Here is a 21,510-nt window from a genome sequence, read left to right as displayed (position 1 = left end):
CCACTGCTGGGAAGACCCAGGATCCCCGCTGCGGCACCGCGCTTTAATTACAGCACAGAGCAGTTCGCTCTGTGCGTAATGACGGGCGATACAGGGGACGGAGCCGCGTGACGTCATGGCTCCGCCCCTTGTGACATCTCGGCCCGTCCCCTTAATGCAAGTCTATGGCAGGGGGCTTGACGACCGCCGTGCCCCCTCCCATAGACTTGTATTGAAAGGGGCGGGCCGTGACGTCACGAGGGGCGGAGCCGTGATGTAACGATGCTACGGCCCCTGTATTGCGCGTCATTACGTGCAGAGCGAACTCGCTCTGTGTTGTAATGATAGCGCAGTGCCGCAGCGGGGATCCCGGGGCTCCCCAGCAGTGGCACCACGGCGATCTGACATCTTATCCCCTATCCTTTGGATAGGGGATAAGATGTCTAGGGGCGGATTACCCCTTTAAGCTATGCTCACACTAGGGAATGTCTGCACAGAAAATCTCTGAGCGGAAATTCCACACAGGACGGCACAGGAATGCGCCGTCTCATCAACGGCTATGCATTCTGTGCAGAGTCTGAAAAGAATGAACATGTTTATTCTTTCCGCGGAAATCGGAAACATCTGACATGAAAATTCTGCTGTGGGCATAGCGCAGCAGAATCCAGTTGAATTCAACTGGACTCTGCTGTAGCGGAATCTCCGTGCCGAATGCCAATGCAGAATTCGTAATGGAAATTTCGACACGTGAACATGGCCTTAGAAGAGGTAAAGAAGCTAATGACATGTCCTGAATGATTTAATAGTAGAGAATAGTGGGACATCACTATTTCTGCCCTTCTTTGTGCTTACTTATTCTGTGATACATTGGATAAATTTGGTGCATTCGCATTTGTGCAACAATGGTCTGGAAAACTTATTGGGTATCAGTTTAGTCCAAGTATCTTTTGAACCAAAAATTTTCACCAAACACCGTAAGCCTTTTATGGCGGTCCTAGAGGGCCCTAATTTTATGGCATATTCTGCAGCATAAGCCCAGTTTGGGTGTCCTCTGCAGGGTGTAGCGGAAGCTTGAGGGTCTAATGACAGCTTAAGTCCTGTTCTAACTGCCTAGGATTGGAGAAACCGCTGATTCTGGCAGTTTAACCCCTTAGAAACGTAAGTCTGCTGCAGGTAGCTTTTCATTGCAGCTGTGGCCTGATACAGACCCCATGCCTGCCATTTTCAGACTCCTATTAGTCCCTTCCTGTCAGTTTTACACTGCACAACACAAAGAAGGGCAGTGAATTTTGTAAGGAATAAAAAGCAATCAAAGAGTCATACAAGCCCTAAAATATCACCAATGAAAATTACAGGTCATATCCCCCCCCCCCCCCAAAAAAAAAAAACCTTCATGACATCTCTCCCCTAATTATTGATTTCATTCATGTTTACTGCACTTTTACCTTATGTATTTAAACTTCTTTTTATGTGTTCACTGTCCTGGAACTAATAGCACTTTGGTATTGATCAGACTTTTTAATAGCTTTTTATTCCATTTTTTCTGGAATGTGATAAAATCAAAAGCCTACAATCCTGCTGTTAGGTAGTTTTTCTTTTTTACATTTTAGGCTATGTTCACACTTCGGAATGAGTCCACAGAAAGAATTAACATTTTTATTCTTTATGCAGACACGTAAATTGGAATTTCTGTGCCAGAAACATCTGGCACAAAAATTCCGCCATGTGTACAGTGCAGCAGAATCTCGTTGAATTCAAAATTTATAAAATTTTTTAAAATTTTTATATTACACTCCCAAATTTTAATGTCCCGGCCCCGGTGATTACTTTGAATAAATAGTTTGGTTAGAAAGGACCAAATCTAACAAGGAGTCACATGTCACATGGCGGCACAATGACAGAGAGCCTGGAGGTGGCATCAGTATGAGGAGACCATATAGTGGCTGAATGACACAGTCTGGAGTTGGCGGCAGCATGAAGAGAACACATAGTGGCTGAATGGCACAGCCTGGAGTTGGCGACAGCATGAGAAGAACATATAGTGGGTGGATGACACAGCGTGGAGGTGGCAGCGGCATGAGTAGAACATATAGTGGCTGAATGACACCGCCTGGAGTTGGCGGCAGATGAGGAGACAATATAGTGGCTGAATGGCACAGCCTGGAGTTGGCGGCAGCATGAGGAGAATATATAGTGGCTGAATGAGACAGCCTGGTGGTGGCAGCAGCATCAGGAGTCCTAAAAAGTGACCCGGTGGTGGTGGGGGGCAATACCAGTACCCGTTGATGAAGGTCTGATGCGGCGAAATGTTTGTAACTGGGGAGCAGCGTCTTAAATCTGATTGCACTATCCATATTTGTGAAGTGTTGGTGTGGCACCATGGTCAATCTACTCTGATGCATCAGGCATTGGTGGGTGGAAATCCTGGCTGATCCATGCCAGATTCAACTTCACAAAAGGTCAGCCTCTCTACATTATTCGGGGACAGACAAATTCTCCTTGGGGGGACTATGGCCCCCGCCGCACTAAACACCCGCTCTGATGGCACACTACTGGCTTGGCAGGACAGCTTTTCCAGGGCAGACTCTGCTAGTTGCGGCCACAAATTAAGTTTGGCTGCCTAGAAGTCCTTCAAGGTGTGTTGGCATGGGCATGTCAAGGTATGCCATCACCTGCTGGTTGATGAGTAGCTTCATTATGCGGGTGAATAAAGGTACTCATCAGCGACTGTATAAGGTGAATAAGGTGGAGAGCCAGAAGTCATCCCACTGCCGAATGGTGACAATTCGGCGGTCACTACGCAAGTGAGCATGCATCGTGTCATTTGTGCAAGTGACTTGGAGGGACTCCCTGCCTCCATCTCCACTGCATACTGCCACGGTGTCTGGTTCCCTTTGTCTCGCCTTCTTCATAACCCTTAAGCTCCTCTGGCTGCTCCTGCTCCTCCTCTCCTGTCAGAGGACTAGAAAAACCGCCCATTTTGAGAAACCTAAACTATGCTCCACTGTGCCCCTCCACCATCCTCCAATTCAGCCCCCACAGGGCTCATGTGGCCATGAGATGTAGACACCACGTCTCCATTGTCCTGACCATCCATCGTTTCAAACACGTGTTGTAGGAAATGAAGCAGTGGAATGACGTCCTTCATCTCGTAATCCTGATGACTAACTAATAATGTGGCTTCCTCAAGGGCCTAAGCAAATGGCAGGTGTCACGTATGAGCTGCCACTGGTTGACATTGAAGTTACACAGGGGAGTCCACCTATCCGCTTAAATCATCAAGAAATCAGTGATGGCTTTTCTCTGTTTGTATAGCCGATCCAACATATGGAAGGTGGAATTCCAACGTGTGGCAACGTTACAAATCAGACTATGTTGGGGGATACCGTTTTGCCGCTGCAGCTCAAGGAGGGTGTGCTTTGCGGTGTACGAAGTGCATGCAAAGTTTCCTTTCCATTGTTAAGATGTCTTGCAAATTGGGGGGGGGGGGGGGGGGGCGACACTTCAGGAACTGCTTGACAACCAGACTGAACACAAGTGCCATGCAGGGCAGATGGCACAGCCTTCCTGGTCGCAGCGCAGACAAGATGTTCTTCCCGTTGTCAGTCACCGTGGTTTCCATTTCCAGTTTTCGTAGAGTAAGCCATGCTCCGATTTCTTTATGAATGACTTTTAGCAGAGTCCACCACTTGAAAAGGGAGGGACTCCAGCACATTCAAGCATACTGTTGTCTGTTGGACATGGCTTCGCCGATGGATTGTTGATGGAATGACTGACTAAAAGTAGGAGGAGAAGGAGCATCTGGAGCGACAGAAGGAGGGTATGACACACAGCTCCCTCTGGCTGAGGTGGTGGAGCCTTGGCTGGCTGAAAGAGGGAGTGGAGTGCCACTGGGTGATGCAGCAGGATGGACCACTACATTGGAGCCCCGCTTTTCCCAGGCCCTTTATGGTGGCACAGCATATGTTGACGCAGGGCCGTGGAGCCAACATTGGGACTCTGGCCACGCTTTACCTTCTGCCGACACATCTTGCATGTGGCTATGTTAACCTCCTCTGGATGCTTGATGAAAAACTGTCACACCGCCAGTAGCTGATTTTCCAACCAACAGTCTGCACTAATTGACTGCTACTGCCGCGAGGAAAGGTGGTCTCCCCCGGGCACGTTTGGCTCCAGAATTTCCACTTCTGCCACCATGCTACCACCTTGCTGGCTCAGCTGCTGCCTCATGGGCAACCTGCAACCCTCTTCTCCTGATGATGATGATGATGATGAAGCCCCTTCTGCACCCGGCTCCATCATCATCAACAAATGTCTGCACGTCACTGATGTCCTCCTCATGTTCCTCAACAGTGTCTGCGGAACGCTGGCAACACCGCCTCCCACGCCACTCTCCTCATCACTACTTGCCTGCCTAGCGGAGGAAGCAGCAGATGTCTCTTCCACTTCTTGGCTGGGCAGTAACTGCTGACTGTCCTCTATTAGATCATCCTCACTGAATAGTGGAGCTGAACCCACAGCATAAGATAGTTTAGGGGAGGGAACAACATAGGACAGAGGGAACAACATAGGACAGATCAATGGGAGGACAGGGACTGCTCTCAGGCCATGCCATGTGAAGGTTGTGTTTGAGGAACCTACTGACTGTTGACTGGGGACATCAGATGTCACTTGTGATGAAGTGGATGACCGTGTTAACCAATCGATGATGGCAGATGGGTTGCTGGTCAAGACACTACCGCTGGCTGATACTGGGAGATCAGGCCTCTCGCTGCGACTCCTGCTACCACTCGCCCCTTGTCTTCTGCGACCTCTGACTGTGCATGATGAATTTAGGCCTATGCCCATCCTCTGTGCACGTCCTGGCACTTCTCAGGCGTGACATATTTTGTGTGTATATGAGGGGAGTACAATACGCTTCACTATGCTTAAAACCGTATTTGTCTAGAACAGCAGCAGGTGTGTACTTTTGACTGTCCTTTCACAGTATCTAGGCCCTTGACAGTTTAACAGGTACAAAACAGTACACTACTTAGATGTACGTATGTGGTATGCACTTATGAGGACAGAAAACAGTGCTACAGTACACTTAAAAATCTTATTTTTGCACAACACCAGCAGTTCACAACAGTGCTGCAGCACACAGTCACTGGAACAAAGAAACAGAGTTGCGCTGAAAAATTATTCTCCCATCCTCTGCTAAGGTTTCTCAAGCTGAGCCAGCTTGTTAAAATGTATGAGGCAACAGCTCTCTGCCCCTCTCTGTAATACAATGCTATAGAAAGTGACTGGGAGGTTAACGGCTGCAGTAAAAATTATTTTCAGTGAAAAACGCACTGCTCTCTGTCCATCAGAACGCTGACGTTCTAGGAGGTGAAACGCTGCTGAAAAAAAGCTTATCTTTGTAACACACAAAGCCCTGACAGTCCTATGTCTCTGCAGTGGAAGGATGAAGTGACTAGCCAGAATATGGCTGCCGATTATATAGGGCTGTGACATGGGGTGTCACACAGGGGTGACTGGCTGCTGATAGGCTGCATCCTGCATGTGATTCAGGGTCATCCCGCTTACCCTTGTTCCCGCCTTCCCAGAGTTCCTTGCCCCATGTCCTCACATGTGGGTCCGCCATTTTACATGCCCTGGAGCATGGACTGCACTAAATGGAGTTTAATGAAGCAATGCGCGCAATAGAATAGTGGTGATATACGCATTCTCTGCAAATCGAATTTTTCATGAAATTCGAAAGAAATTCGTAAGAAATTCGGATTTGTCAGATTTGATTCGTTCATCTCTAATCAATACATAAAATCTGCGGTATATTGGTGAAGCCTTCCACAGACAAGCTCTATCAATAGGAGCAGATTGGCAGCCAGAAAGGCTCAGGTAAGCCCTTTGGCTGCCGGGACAACAGATGTCCGGGCCGAAATAGCGCCGCAGCCAGTAGATCTTACCCACTGCTCCACCAACGATTACTTTAATTAATATAAATGCAGCTGTCAACTTCGACAGCAGTATTCACAGTGTTATAAGCCTACCTTGGGGATCATTGCATGTCGGCTATGAGTGGCAGCCACCAGCCACTGAAATCAGCTAGGGGTCACCGGGTAAGAAGCGTGCTAGAGTCAGGAGCCTGCTCCATTCACACTTAAAACAGCCAAAAGTCGTCAAAGGGTTAAAATAAAAATATACTATTTATACTTTAGATCTTACGTAGTTATGAATTGGGATATTGAAAGTCTACCTACATTGCATACTGGACCAGCGTCGTTACTTAGGGGAACACCTTTTCATACATTCCTTACTCAGATCCTGTATACCAGTGCAAGTGGGTTATATTACTCCCTAGTATGGTTCCCATGTCACATGGCCTCCATGTGCTCTCATACAGAAATGTTTGTAGAAGAAAATACCTCAATACATACTATATATATATATATATATATATATATATATATATATATATATATATATATATATTTATACAAACACACACACAGTGATTCACACAGATATACACACAGTGATTCCTAAACATACGAACCATCATTACTTGAATCCATCGTATGTTGAGGGATCCGTGCAATAGTAATATAGAATGTTATACTCACGTGTCCCTGCCGCTCCGGACCGTCACCGCTGCTCTGGATCATCGCTCTCCATCGCCATCATCACATCGCTGCGCACTATTGGATGACGGGACAGCGTGCGGGTTGACGTGATGACAAAGAAGGATAGCGACGGCTATGCAGTGGAGCCTGAAAAGGACGGTCCGGGTCGGCGGGGACAGGTGAGTGACACTGACTGGAGCACACGGGGCACATTAAACGGCTATCCGGCGGTAGTCTGCGCTGCCGGATAGTCGTTTATGCGATGGCCCCGACATACAAAAGCATTGGTCAGGGGGTCACTATATAGTCATGCCCATAAATGTTGGTACCCCTGGAATTTTTCAAGAAAATGAAGTATTTCTCACAGAAAAGGTTTGCAGTAACACATTTTGCTATACACATGTTTATTCCCTTTGTGTGTATTGGAACTAAACCAAAAAAAGGGAGGAAAAAAAGCAAATAGGACATAATGCCACACCAAACACCAAAAATGGGCTTGACAAAATTATTGGCATCCTTAAATTAATATTTGGTTGCACACCCTTGATATATAAAAAAAAGTTTTTGCCTGGAATACCCCTTTGACTTCATATTTGGTTGCACACCCTTTGGGAAAAAATACTGAAATCAGTTGTTTCCTATAAACATCAATAAGCTTCTTACACCTCTCAGCCGGAATGTAGGACCACTCTTCCTTTGCAAACTGCTCCATGTCTCTCTTATTGGAAGGGCGCCTTTTCCCAACAGCAATTTTATGACCTCTACACAGGTGTTCAATGATATTTAGATCTGGACTCATTGCTGGCCACTTCAGAACTCTCCAGCGCTTTGTTGCCATCCATTTCTGGGTGCTTTTTAACATATGTTTGGGATAATTGTCCTGCTGGAAGATCCAAGATCTCGGACGCAAACCCAGCTTTCTGACACTGGGCTGTACAGTGCAAAAAAATAAATTCGTAATCGTCAGATTTCCTGATGCTTTGCACACTTTCAAGGTACCCAGTGGCAGAGGCAGCAAAACAACCCCAAAACATTATTGAACCACCACCATATTTCACTGTAGGAACTGTGTTCTTTTCTTTGTAGGCCTCATTCCGTTTTTGGTAAACAGTAGAATGATGTGCTTTACCAAAAAGCTCTATCTTGGTCTCATCTGTACACAAAACGTTTTCCCAGAAGGATTTTGGCAAAATGTAGTCTTGCTTTAGGTCTCTGTGTCAGCAGTGGGGTACTCCTTGGTCTCCTGCCATAAAGTTTAATTTCATTTAAATGTTGACGGATAGTTCGCGCTGACACTGATGCTCTCCGAGCCTGCAGGACAGCTTGAATATCTATGGAACTTGTTTGGGGCTGCTTATCCACTATCTGGACTATCCTGTGTTGACACCTTTCATCAATTTTTCTCTTCTGTCCACGCCCAGGGAGATTAGCTTCAGTGCCATGGGTTGCAAATTTCTTGATAATGTTGCGCACTGTGGACAAAGGCAAATCTAGATTTTTGGAGAGGGACTTGTAACCTTCAGATTGTTGATATTTTTCCACAATTTTGGTTCTCAAGTCCTCAGACGGTTCTCTTCTCCTCTTTCTGTTGTCCATGCTTAGTGTGGCACACACAGACACACAATGCAAAGACTAAGTGAACTTCTCTTCTTTTTCATCTGCTTTAACCCCTTAAGGACGCAGGACGTAAATGTACGTCCTGGTGAGGTGGTACTTAACGCACCAGGACGTACATTTACGTCCAAAGCATAACCGCGGGCATCGGAGCGATGCCCGTGTCATGCGCGGCTGATCCCGGCTGCTGATCGCAGCCAGGGACCCGCCGGCAATGGCCGACGCCCGCGATCTCGCGGGCGTCCGCCATTAACCCCTCAGGTGCCGGGATCAATACAGATCCCGGCATCTGCGGCAGTTCGCGATTTAAATGAACGATCGGATCGCCCGCAGCGCTGCATTCATAACGCCGCACGGAGGTCCCCTCTCCTTCCTCCGTGCGGCTCCCAGCGTCTCCTGCTCTGGTCTGTGATCGAGCAGACCAGAGCAGGAGATGACCGATAATACTGATCTGTTCTATGTCCTATACATAGAACAGATCAGTATTAGCAATCATGGTATTGCTATGAATAGTCCCCTATGGGGACTATTCAAGTGTAAAAAAAAATGTAAAAATTTTTTAAAGTAAAAGTAAAAAAAAAGTGAAAAATCCCCTCCCCCAATAAAAAAGTAAAACGTCCGTTTTTTCCTATTTTACCCCCAAAAAGCGTAAAAAACATTTTTTATAGACATATTTGGTATCGCCGCATGCGTAAATGTCCGAACTATTAAAATAAAATGTTAATGATCCCGTACGGTGAACGGCGTGAACGAAAAAAAATAAAAAAAGTCCAAAATTCCTACTTTTTTAATACATTTTATTAAAAAAAAAATTATAAAAAATGTATTAAAAGTTTTTTATATGCAAATGTGGTATCAAAAAAAAGTACAGATCATGGCGCAAAAAATGAGCCCCCATACCGCCACTTATACGGAAAAATAAAAAAGTTAGAGGTCATCAAAATAAAGGGATTATAAACGTACTAATTTGGTTAAAAAGTTTGTGATTTTTTTTTAAGCGCAACAATAATATAAAAGTATATAATAATGGGTATCATTTTAATCGTATTGACCCTCAGAATAAAGAACACACGTCATTTTTACCATAAATTGTACGGCGTGAAAACAAAACCTTCCAAAATTAGCAAAATTGCGTTTTTCGTTTTAATTTCCCCACAAAAATAGTGTTTTTTGGTTGCGCCATACATTTTATGATATAATGAGTGATGTCATTACAAAGGACAACTGGTCGCGCAAAAAACAAGCCCTCACACTAGTCTGTGGATGAAAATATAAAAGAGTTATGATTTTTAGAAGGCGAGGAGGAAAAAATGAAAACGTAAAAATTAAATTGTCTGAGTCCTTAAGGGGTTAAGGTGTGATTTTTATATTGACGACACCTGTCACTTGCCCCAGGTGAGTTTAAAAGCGCATCACATGCTTGAAACAATCTTATTTTTCAACAATTTTGAAAGGGTGCAAATAATTTTGTCCAGACCATTTTTGGAGTTTGGTGTGACATTATGTCCAATTTGCTTTTTTTCCTGCCTTTTTTTGGTTTAGTTCCAATACACACAAAGGAAATAAACATATGTATGGCAAAACATGTGTTAACTGCGATCTTTTTCCGTGAGAAATCGTTTTCTAGAAAAATTTCAGGGGTGCCAACATTTACGACCATGACTGTATATAAGCTATTTTTTCTTTTCACTTGTTATAGGTTGTTATATAGGGAGTTTATATATTGTGTGCATTCTTTTGACCTTGTTTGTTTTAATCCAGTTGAGACTATCTTTAACTGTCTAAAGTGGAGGGTATACTGGATTATTGGCACAGTTCATAATTGTGTATGTTTTTATAAAATTATTATTGAAACAATAAATCATTATTTGTGCATATTGTTCATCATTATTTGTTTATCTAGAATATATTTGTTCCTTTTAGAAGGAATATAAGGTATCACAAAAGACAGATTTTTTCCTCCTGGAGGATAGCTAATATGCATGCCATTTTTGAATACAAAATAAATAAAATAAATACTCCATGGAATAAAAAGTTCAAATTTGTGTTGAGGCTTCAACGCTCTGCTAGATCTATCGTACTACAAGCACTAGTAGCACTGAAGAGTCCCCCCTAATTTATAAAAATAAGACCTGTTTGGGTTCCTCTGGGGGTGTTCATTGAAGGAAAACAGACTTCTGGGACATTCAGAGAGTCTGACACACATGTAAACATAGCCTTACATGAAGGTTTTCCTCCAGTGTTATGATAGATCTTTTTCTTGCTTTCTAGGTCTATTTATTATATTTGTTTCGTTAGTTGGTTGTCTCAATAAAAGGTTTGTATCACATCCCAGAGAAGCATTCCTACAAATATATAAAATATTGATAATAAGATTATGCAGGAATGGGAGACAAATATGTTTTGGGTTTAGCAATCCTTGTAAAGGAAATCACTTATGATTCAGCTGAACTCTTGACTAAGAACCTTTCCTCCGTCCTACCTATCCTCCTGGTGTTAACATAATTCACAGTTCCTTATGAATTCTAGGACCATTTTCTCATGCAGTTCCCCCAGATGAGAGATGTTTTGCTTATAATAATCAACATTTGCGGATCAATATGAAAATGCGACTAGAGCCAAGGGTTGGCTTGGTATATTTGCAAAGTCTATAACCACAACTATGCTGTAGGTTCGAAAGGTGAATACTTTTTATTATTTATACAACTTATGTCTACATTGCTTTATAACCTAAAGACCTAAAACAATGAGTCACCGGTTCCACAGCCCTGCAGATGACAGTATGCTTTGATTATCTTCAGCATGATATATTCCATATGTGAGTGTATCTAAGGCTGCCCAGCCATGTTTTGTGTTTAGTGTTAAACATATTGGGGGATTTTTATCAAAAACAGTGCAGAAGAAAAGTTGACTTATTGCTTCTTTAATTTTTAAAAAGGCCTCTGAAAGATAAAATATCTGATTAGTTGCTATGGGCAACTGGTCAACTTTCCCTCTGCACTGGTTTTAATAAGTCTACTCCACTGTGTTATTTTGAGAGGATGGTTCTAATGTCGTATCAGGTTGTCCTTGTTTAAGCATTATGCTCTCTTCCCACTGTGCTTTGGCCATATACAGTGACCCCTCGACCTACGATGGCCCCGACATACGATAATTTCAACATGCGATGGCCTCTCAGAAGCCATCGCATGTTGAAGGCAGCATCAACATACGAAGCTTTTGTATGTCGGGGCCATCACATAAACGGCTATCCGGCAGGGCAGACTGCTTCAGCTGCAACCGGATAGCCGTTTTTGGTGCCCCGTGTGGTCCGCTGACAATCACTTACCTGTCCTCGGGGCTCCGGCGCGTCCTCTTCAGGATCCCCTGCATCGTTGGCGCTCTCCATCGACGTCATCACGTCGCTGCGCACGCCGTCCCTTCATCCAATAGGAGCGGCGTGCGTAGCGACGTGATGGCGGCGACGGAGAGCGAGGATGCCAGGGAAGCAGAGGCCTTGCCGGAGTGTCGGGGACGCGGCGACAGCGATGGACAGCGACATCCCGGGCAGCGGTGACGGTCCGGAGCGGTGGGGACAGGTGAGTACAACTTCCTCTAACAGTGGTCTTCAACCTGCGGACCTCCAGATGTTGCAAAACTACAAACTACAGCCGTTGGCTGTCCGGGCATGCTGGGTGTTGTAGTTTTGCAACATCTGGAGGTCCGCAGGTTGTAGACCACTGTCCTATACTTTACATTGCACGGATCCATCAACATGCGATGGTTTCAACAAACGATGGTCCATTGGAACGGATTACCATCATATGTTGAGGGACCACTGTAGTTATATATACTTCTGAACAGTGTGCAAACCTATACTCCAGACACCGGCTAATATTTGCCCATACAACTGAATATATCTATTAATTCTGATTGTAAAACATGCCTCATACCTCATGAAGTTGGCTACCTAAACTGACTCCATTGAGATCACTGATGTGTCTTTTTTTTTTTTTTTTAACCCTTATCAAAACAAAAAAAGGGCCAAAGCTGCTTGGATACGCCAACAAATAAAAATGTCAGTAGCATTAAGGACTGAAAAAAAAGGTCAATGAGGATTTAATAATTTCCTTTGTATTGGACCAATTTTTTATTTTAAAGAAGATCAAGGACACTTACAGTTCAACAAAGAGGTTTAAAAAAAGTTATATAAAACTTAATCCATATCCTATTTATGTGTGGCAAAAAGCATAAAAAAATAGTGTCTGCATGCATATGACATGGTGAAAATAATTTCTTATAATCACAAAAAAAACCTAATATAACATAAATATTAATGGAGAGACATGATTCAACTCTGTTATTCTGAATATACTCACAAATATGTAGCCCGGATTACTATTTAATATTGATGATCTGAAAACTAATTAAATATACATGATGTTGGACTAACATTGCTGGTGACATCTGCAGAGCTTTGAGCAAGAGGCCGTTCATTAGACACCTCCAGAGAATAACTTGGATGTGTTCAGAATCTGATCTGTCACCCACAATTTTATCTGAGTCTCCTCTTGTTTGCCTACTGACCAAAGCTCCACTGCCTTCACTGGCTACTGTATGCAGCTTACTTATGTATTCTACAAGAAAACTGTATATTACAGATGTTACGGAAAGACTACTGTATTTGAGAAAAAATATAGTTGTTCCCATTATTTCTTACTGCAATAATTGTATTTCTTCTTTATCTTACTTACAGAGAAAGCTATTACTTATTGTTATTACTTATTGTTATTATAGTTATATATTTTTTTATTTTTTTATTTTACTTTTTTTTTTTTAATTTTTTATAAAGTAGTAGTAGTGAAAAATATCAGTCTGATTAAAAAGTTTTCTCAGAATTGGTTTCTGGGGTCAACCACTAGGATTATTGCAGACAGACACATGCACAGCCATTGACCATCATTAGCCAATCTGAACAAACAGTGAATAGTCCTACCTATCTGTCAGTTAAGTCATATCCTAGCCAATTCTACCACTCATTTCTAACTTAAGACCCATTAAAGATTTAAAGTTTAATCTTAAATAATTATATATCCTAGCTTAAAAACTGAGGTGCATATTCAAATAGGTGTTAAGTGGAATACTGGAGGTAAATCATAAGTATTAAAAAAAGAAACCAAACTAGTGCTATCAAAAACAGATTGTAAATAATACTTTAGCATAAGAGGCTGTGTTCACATATTGCAGTTTTACCACATTTTATTCCACGATTTTCCCCAAGTTGCATTAAAAATGGAGGATGTTATTTTACAGCGTTATGCAAATTCAATACAAGAACACACTTTGTTATCGGGATTTGCATAATTGTGGCAAAATAGAGCAACGTTTTTCCACTATTCCAATAAAAGGGAAAGAAAAAGACATTAAAACCACAATTCGTGATGCAGTGATTCTATATGTTGACCAACTAATAAAAGTAAGAAACATACCTGGCCAATGATCAATGGAACCACAACAGTCATGAACAACTGAGAGAATATGGAGGTAAAGGGCACTGATGATGATGATCCCAACTATAGAAGAAAACAGATACAGATCAAAACAATTCCACAAAACAGCCAAATCGTAGGGAAGTGTTTTTCCCTACGAGACACTTTCTTGTTAAAGTATAAATGTGTTATTTGTTTTTATTTGTTTGCTATTTCTTAGAATCATGCATAGACTGAAATTTTGGCCGGGAAAAGAAAAGGGAAACATGCTAATGGGAGGGTTAATTACATAGCTGGACAAGAGAATTTTAGTACCTAATGGAATGAATTGCCATGAATAGTAAATGAAACAAAAAGTTAATAATGTAAACAATTTGATTTAAAAAAGTATACTTACAAATAAAAGAAGCAGCATTGGGGTCACAACAATACCCTGAAAGGAAAATTGTATGTATTAAACAAAATTTCTCATTTTGCATAAATCATTAATAGTTAAATAATTTATGTTTTTACAGCACAGGTGTGTGGAAATCGTATGGCTGGAAACCTGGGACATGCAGTTGCGGACAGGTGAATTCTTCAGGCATTTAGCCCTGCTTCGCGCAAGCAGGGCTAAGTGCCTGAAGAATTCACATGTGACAGGGCAATTACTCTTGCCCCATCACTTAACACGCATAGACTGCAGCAGTATACTGCAGCCTATAGCAAGCCGCGCAGGACGTTAGTTTCTCGACGTAGGCGCATGCGATAAGGTCACTCATCGTGCGCACCCCAATTGGGACTGAGGTGCTCTGAAGTACCCGTCACATTATGTGCGCGCTCTCTCCTCTTCGGCAGCACATTCACCCTCTCTACTTGGGGGTGTTTGTTATGCTTGCGGCAGCGGTGGGTAGCTGGGAGCTGAGTCATCAGGACACTATGACTGGGAGGCATGAATGCAATAGTGATGGACCCCATGTTTCTGGATGTGCTAAAGAAGCAGCTGGGAAAACATGCCCACTATTCCTGCAGGAAGTATGTCAAACAGGGAGCATCAGAGAGATCCCCTGAGGCCCGCTGACTGGATCCACAGAACTCCCTGTAACATGCACATGGTCAACAGATTTAATAAAGTAGATGACTACACCATCTAAGTGACCATTGGAAGGATCAGCTTGTGGCTTTCCACACTAAGGACCCCAAATACCTTATTAAATGTCTATGTTCTGCTGGTCAATCCCCTGAAAAAAGTTACATGGAAGAAGATGTTGAAGTCCTGGCAAACCATTAAAAAAAATTAGAAGAGGTGCCTCCTGGTCATAGTGTCATACCCAATCCAGGGTAGCCAGCATGGCAAGACCTGCGCCATTACTGTGGAAACCAAGATGAGGAATGCTCTTTTACCATACAAAGATGCCAAGTTTCTTGGCTCCATGCCTTGCATAGGCAGCTACTTTAGCAGATTGGTTCTCTTAGAATTCTGCTGCAGGCTAAAGAATGTGTGTTAAAATAGTGCACCCCCTTTAAAAAAAAAACATCCATATGAATCCATCCTATGGGATGAGGTTTCAATAACTAATAAATATTGTATGTTGCACTGAATTATTGGAAATGGTCTTGATTTGCAGTATTTTAGCCATTTATTGGACCCTTTGGACACATGTTGGTTCACAGTATTCAATAGAATTACTTATAACATTGCCGTGAGTTTTAGAATATCATAGCCAAAATGTATAGAAGGTTGCCCCACCACATGACATGTGGCTGAAGCAATGGACTTGTAGCTGTTGCAAAACTAGAGCTGGGGCCTGTTCAGGAGATCGCAGGGGGCCCAGTGGTCAGACCCCGGGACCTGACACTTATCCCCGATACACAGGATAAGGGATAAGTAACTTTTTACTACAGTACCCCCCTTAAGCATCCCATGCTGCTAATACATTATAGGTATGGATGAAGTGCCGAATCCATGCAAACAGTCCTTCAAGTCAAATGTCCCTCAAGCATACCATTATACCATGCAAACATCCTCCACAGGCATACCATGCACACCTCCTACCTGCCTACCTACCTGATGAGGGGGACGTTGGTTGAAATAATTTTGTGTGCCAGGACAAGTGGATTATCATGAGGGACAAGTAGATTGTGCTCCCATTTTAGACCCTTGGACAAGAAGTTTATTTATTTACTTCCACACCCCTGCAGTAAGACCCCATTACTGCATATGTTCTGTAAGTGGATTTATAGGGTTTTGAAAATGTAAAGTCACATGTATCAGTCTTTTTACAAAAGTACTTAAGAGCTCAATGAACATTGCTTTGTCACATGATGCTACCTTTCCCAAACATTTGTTCCTTTTTGTCTTGCTAGAGCTGCTATAGCTGTGTACATTTCTAGTAGCAACAACAGCAGGGCTGAAAGCTGGCCTCACACAGTCACGAAACCTCTATTTACAACACTCACTACATAGTTCCAAATGGTCCATGGAAGTAGCTTTAGCACTAGAATCATTTGTTGGGAGCTGCTTGGTAGGGTATCCATATCTGAGAAGCTGCATAAAAGCTAAGATCACCAAATGCCAAGCACCAGCTGGTGTGGTGTGAAGCTGAATGCCATTTTGACGATGCACACACATCCTCTAGAGTGATGAATCATGTTTCACCATCTGGCAGTCCGATACATGAATCTGGGTTTTTCGGATGCCAAGAGATTACTTTCTTCTTGAATGTGTAGTGCAAATTGTTAAGTTTGGTAGAGGAGTTACAATGTCCATGAAATAAAGGATAAATGGATTACAGCAGAATGCCCAAAAAAACATATGACATACAAAAGCATGACTATTCCAAACGGACTATGGTAATGGAGTAATAAAAAAAAAAAAAAAATATATATATATATATATATATATAAAAAAAAAAACAGAATAAACATCAGCATTTCGCCAAGCAGCCAATCGAACAGAGGGATTGAAAGAACTTGCTGTATTTTATTAAAAACAGACTGGATGATAATTCAAAGAAACCTGCCTTGCATGCTGAAATCTGAGCATAACAGGCACTTTGCCCCTTTTCTGACCACTAAGTTACCTCCAAGTTTACAACCATTTGTTAATTCAGAAAGCCTACAGTCAATATAGATGGAGATGCACTAGTTGGGAATTAAGATCATTAATTCCCAACCAGTGCATCTCCAGCTATTACAAAAAAAAAAAAAATGAAATTACTAAGCCTGTTTCCATTGTGATGCTATGGGACATGTAGAGGATACCTTGTATACAGTTGTGCTCTTAAAGGGGTTGTGCGCTGCCCTGCCTTTCGGAGCTCCGCTCGCAGCGTCCGGAAGTTCATTACTCCAAATTTTGTGGTACCTGTGGATGAGGCTCTTTATCTTCTCAGATGGTAAAACTGCCCATTCTTCCTGGCAAAAAGCCTCCAGTTCCCCTACATTTTTGGACTGTTGTGCATGAACTGTACGTTTGAGGTCTCCCCAGAGTGGCTCAATGATATTGAGGTCTGGAGACTGAGATGGCCACTCCAGAACCTTCACTTTATTTTGCTGTAGCCAATGACAGGAAGACTTGGCCTTGTGTTTTGGATCATTGTCATGTTGGAATGTCCAAGTATGTACCCATGCCCAGCTTCCTGGATGATGAGTGCAAATTGAAAAGCTGTATATAGGAGCCGGGGAGAGCAGTGGAGCCGAATGTGACGCACGCTTGTTTACTTAAAAATGTGGATCGCTGGGGGAGCATGGTACAGAGTCTGTGCCATGATGGGAGTAGTTGTAGTACCGCAGCGCTGAGAGATGGCACTTGCACATCCCCCGGCTGCGAACTTTTAGGACTACTACTCCCATCATGGACAGACTCCATTCATGATGGGAGTTATAGTCCAGGGGCTTAGCTGCAGATCGCAGTAGGTCATTCTCCAGAGAGCTACTCCGATCCGCATTTATTAAGTTAACAAGCCGTCGGCACATGCGGCTACACTGCAGGCTCAAGGCAGGAAACACTGTATACTCTGTCACAATTCATAATCCCTGCCGCCGGGAGACCGGAGCTGTTCACCAATCAGAGCTCCCATCCCCTGGCGGCGAGGATTATGAATTATGACAGCGTATACAGGAGCCTGGAGCCGGTGGGAGTGCAGTGGAGTCCCATGTGCTGCCGGCTTGTTAATTTAATAAATACGGATTGCAGCGAGTCTCTGGAGAATGACCTGCTGCGATCTGCACCTCAGCCCCTAGACTATAACTCCCATCATGGACAGAGTATGTCCATGATGGGAGTAGTAGTCCTTAAAGTCCCGCAGTCGGGGATGTGCAAGTGCCATCCCTCAGCGCTGCGGTACTACAACTACTCCCATCATGGGACAGACTCTGTGCCATGATGGGAGTAGCAGTCCAAGGGAAGAGGGATAGATCGAAAGGCGGTCTCACTCCTGAGACCCCCTGCAACCTTTACTGTTCCGTCCGCTAGTGTTGATGCCATTTGGGGGCGGGGCTACACAGTCCAGGCTTGACTCTGCTCACATTATGCGTTTTGCATAATGGGAAGAGAGCATTTTTGGCAGTGTGTTCCCAAATAGGGATACTCCAGCTTTTGCTTAACTACAGACCCCCCCCCCCCCCCCAATGAAGGGAGTTGTAGCTTAGCAACAATTGTATGCTGCATTATGTGCACTCTCCCCAGGGGAGAGCACAAAAACATTTACTAACCCATATTTCTTGTTTTTCTTCTCTTCTTATTTCAGAGACGTGAATGCGGAGGACTACGTCAGATTCAGTAGACTGTGACGATGACCAGCATTTTTTCTAATTTCAATAAAATGGTTAACGAGGGCTGTGGGGGAGTGTTATTTGAAATAAAAAAAAATTTCATTGTGTGTTTTTTTAATAAATGAATTTTCAGGCTTAGTAGTGGAAACTGTCTTATAGACGGAATCCATTACCAAGCCGGAACTTAGCGCTAACCCCAAAAACATCTAGTGCTAACCTCCAATTATAACCCCAGTACCCACCGCCACAGGGGTGACGGGAAGAGCCGGTACCAACAGGCCCGAAGCGTCAAAAATGGCACTCATGGGCCTAAGGAGTAAATGGCTGCCGTTATTTAGGTTGGGGAGGGCCAGTAACAATGTTCCTCGCCCACCCTGGTAAAGTCAGGCTGTTGCTGCTTGGTTGGTATCTGGCTGATACTGAAAAAATGGGGGACCCATACACTTTCCGGAGCACCTGAAAACTGAACTAATTTATGCAGGCTAAAGTCAGCAACTGCCGAGCCGAGAAGTTTGTGATGAATCGAATCACTGTAACTTCGCTCATCTCTAATTGGAACTAAACCAAAAAAGAAGGAAAAAAAGAAAATTGGACATAATGACCCACCAAACTTCAAAAAAGGTCTGGACAAAATTATTGGCATCCTTTCAAAATTGTGGATAAATAAGGTTGTTTCAAGCATGTGATGCTCCTTTAAACCCACCTGGGGCAAGTAACCGGTGTGGGCAATATAAAAATCACACCTGAAAGCATATAAAAAGGAGAGAAGTTCATTTAGCCTTTGCATTGGGTGTCTGTGTGTGCCACACTAAGCATGGGCAACAGAAAGAGGAGAAGAGAACTGAGGACTTGAGAATGAAAATGTGGAAAAATATCAACAATCTCAAGGTTACAAGTCCATCTCCAGAGAAATAGATTTGCCTTTGTCCACAGTGCGCAACATTATCAAGAAGTTTGCAACCCATGACACTGTAGCTTATCTCCTTGGGTGTGGACGGAAGAGAAAAATTGATGAAAGGTGTCAACGCAGGATAGTCTGGATGGTGGATAAGCAGCCCCATAAAAGTTCCAAAGATATTCAAGCTGTCCTGCAGGCTCAGGAAGCATCAGTGTCAGCGCAAACTCTCTGTCGACATTTAAATGTATTGAAACGCTATGGTAGGAGACCCAGGAGGACCCCACTGCTGACACAGAGACATAAAAAAGCGAGACAACATTTTGCCAAAATGAACTTGAGTAAGCCAAAATCCTTCTGGGAAAATGTCTTGTGGACAGATGAGACCAAGGTAGAGCTTTTTGGTAAAGCACATCATTCTATTGTTTACCGAAAACGGAATGAGGCATACAAAGAAAAGAACACAGTACCTACAGTGAAATATGGTGGATGTTCAATTATGTTTTGGGGTTGTTTTGCTGCCTCTGGCACTGGGTGTCTTGAATATGTACAAGGCATCATGAAATCTGAGTATTCCCAATGGATTTTGGGTCACACTGTACAGCCCAGCGTCAGAAAGCTGGGTTTGCGTCTGAGATCTTGGATCTTCCAGGATTACAATGACCCCAAACATAAATCAAAAAGCACCCAGAAATGGATGGCAACAAAGTGCTGGAGAGTTCTGAAGTGGCCAGCAATGAATCCAGATCTATATCCCATTGAACACCTGTGGAGAGATCTGAAAGTTGCCGTTGGGAAAAGACACCCTTCCAATAAGAGAGACCTGGAGCAGTTTGCAAAGGAAGAGTGGTCCAACATTCCGGCTGAGAGGTGTAAGAAGCTTATTGATGGTTCTAGGAAGCGACTGATTTCAGTTATTTTTTCCCAAAGGGTGTGCAACCAAATATTAAGTTAAGGATGCCAATAATTTTGTCCAGCCCATTTTTGGATTTGGTATGACATTATGTCCAATTTGCTTTTTTTCCTCCCTTTTTTGGTTTAGTTCCAATACACACAAAGGGAATAAACGTGTATAGCAAAACATGTGTTACTGCAATCTTTTTCTGTGAGAAATACTTCATTTTCTTGAAAAATTTCAGGAGTGCAAACATTTACGGCCATGACTGTATATGTGATGTTATGTGAGATATGGTGCATGACAGCTTTGCCCCACTGACTTAGGCAGATCGGGCTTTAGCTTTTGCCTAGTAGAACACAGGAAGATAATCTCCTGTACAGCTCCATTAAGGTAGATGCTACTCTGCAGGTAAACAGATTCTCTTTTTGAACGTGAGGAGGTCCGACCGCTGGGACCCCTTGGCGATCTCCTAAATTTGGCCCCGGCATTAGCACTAATGCATGTAGCGTTGACCTGAGAGGGCGCCGTTTATGCCCCCTCCCCATACAGTTCTATGGGAGAGGCGGGGAGGCATGAATGCTGCCTCCACTCCTCTCCAAGTGAGTTAGATGGAGGAGGTGTGTCGGCTGCCGCATCATGCTGTGGCAGGCACGCCTCCTGCACGGGAGAGCCGTGGCCCCCGTTTGGACTACCCACGATCGAACACTTATCCCGTCCTGTGGATAGGGGATAAGTGTTTTCCACTGCAGATGTCCTTTAACATAACTGACAGGCAGGTCTGCTATATAAAAAAAAAAAAAAAAAAAAAAGAATTGCATGACATATTTGCCAGGCTCATAAGATACATTTCCTTACATTTTTGACATTGAGAAACACACAAAAATGACAAAGTAATAGTTATCCATGAATAATTGAAATGAAGCAAGTGTTTATACTACTTCTGTACCCAAGAGGAAGAACTGTCAATGTAGTTCTAAACAAACCCAAATGTGACAACAAGGGACAACTCTATATCCAGCTCTGACTTTAACCCATTCGCCATCACTTTGCATTTATAACAACTCTACATGGGTCCAACATTCAGTGCTATTTATAGTGTTTTGAAAATCACTGCTCCAAATCCCGTGAAAAGACAATGGAGCGGATTTATGAAGCCCTGTGTAGAGGAAGAGTGGTGCAGTTGTCCATAGAACCAATCTGTGAAAAATGAGAGAAGTGTTCTGATTGGTTCCTATGGGCAACTGCACCACTCTTCATCTTCACAGGTTTTGATAAATCTCCCCCAATGAGTTAAAC

The 21,510-nt window shown here is 43.2% G+C and overlaps 1 protein-coding gene across 2 annotated transcripts in view; it reads right to left on the bottom strand.

Annotated features, from left to right (window-relative positions):
• Positions 1-21,510, bottom strand: part of SLC10A7 (solute carrier family 10 member 7) — a 222,689-nt gene that overhangs the window by 38,387 nt on the left and 162,792 nt on the right. For both annotated transcript variants that reach the window (XM_056562846.1, XM_056562845.1), the window contains exons 6-7: positions 14,067-14,102; positions 13,670-13,753 (exon numbers count right to left, since the gene is read on the bottom strand). In XM_056562846.1, coding sequence (XP_056418821.1) covers positions 13,670-13,753; positions 14,067-14,102 — 120 coding nt within the window. The remainder of the gene's footprint in view (positions 1-13,669; positions 13,754-14,066; positions 14,103-21,510) is intronic.

The sequence above is a fragment of the Hyla sarda genome, chromosome 1 (genome assembly GCF_029499605.1).
Source record: "Hyla sarda isolate aHylSar1 chromosome 1, aHylSar1.hap1, whole genome shotgun sequence".
NCBI lineage: Eukaryota > Metazoa > Chordata > Amphibia > Anura > Hylidae > Hyla > Hyla sarda.
Note: the sequence above shows the minus strand (reverse complement) of the source record. Positions and strands in the feature narration are given on the sequence as shown.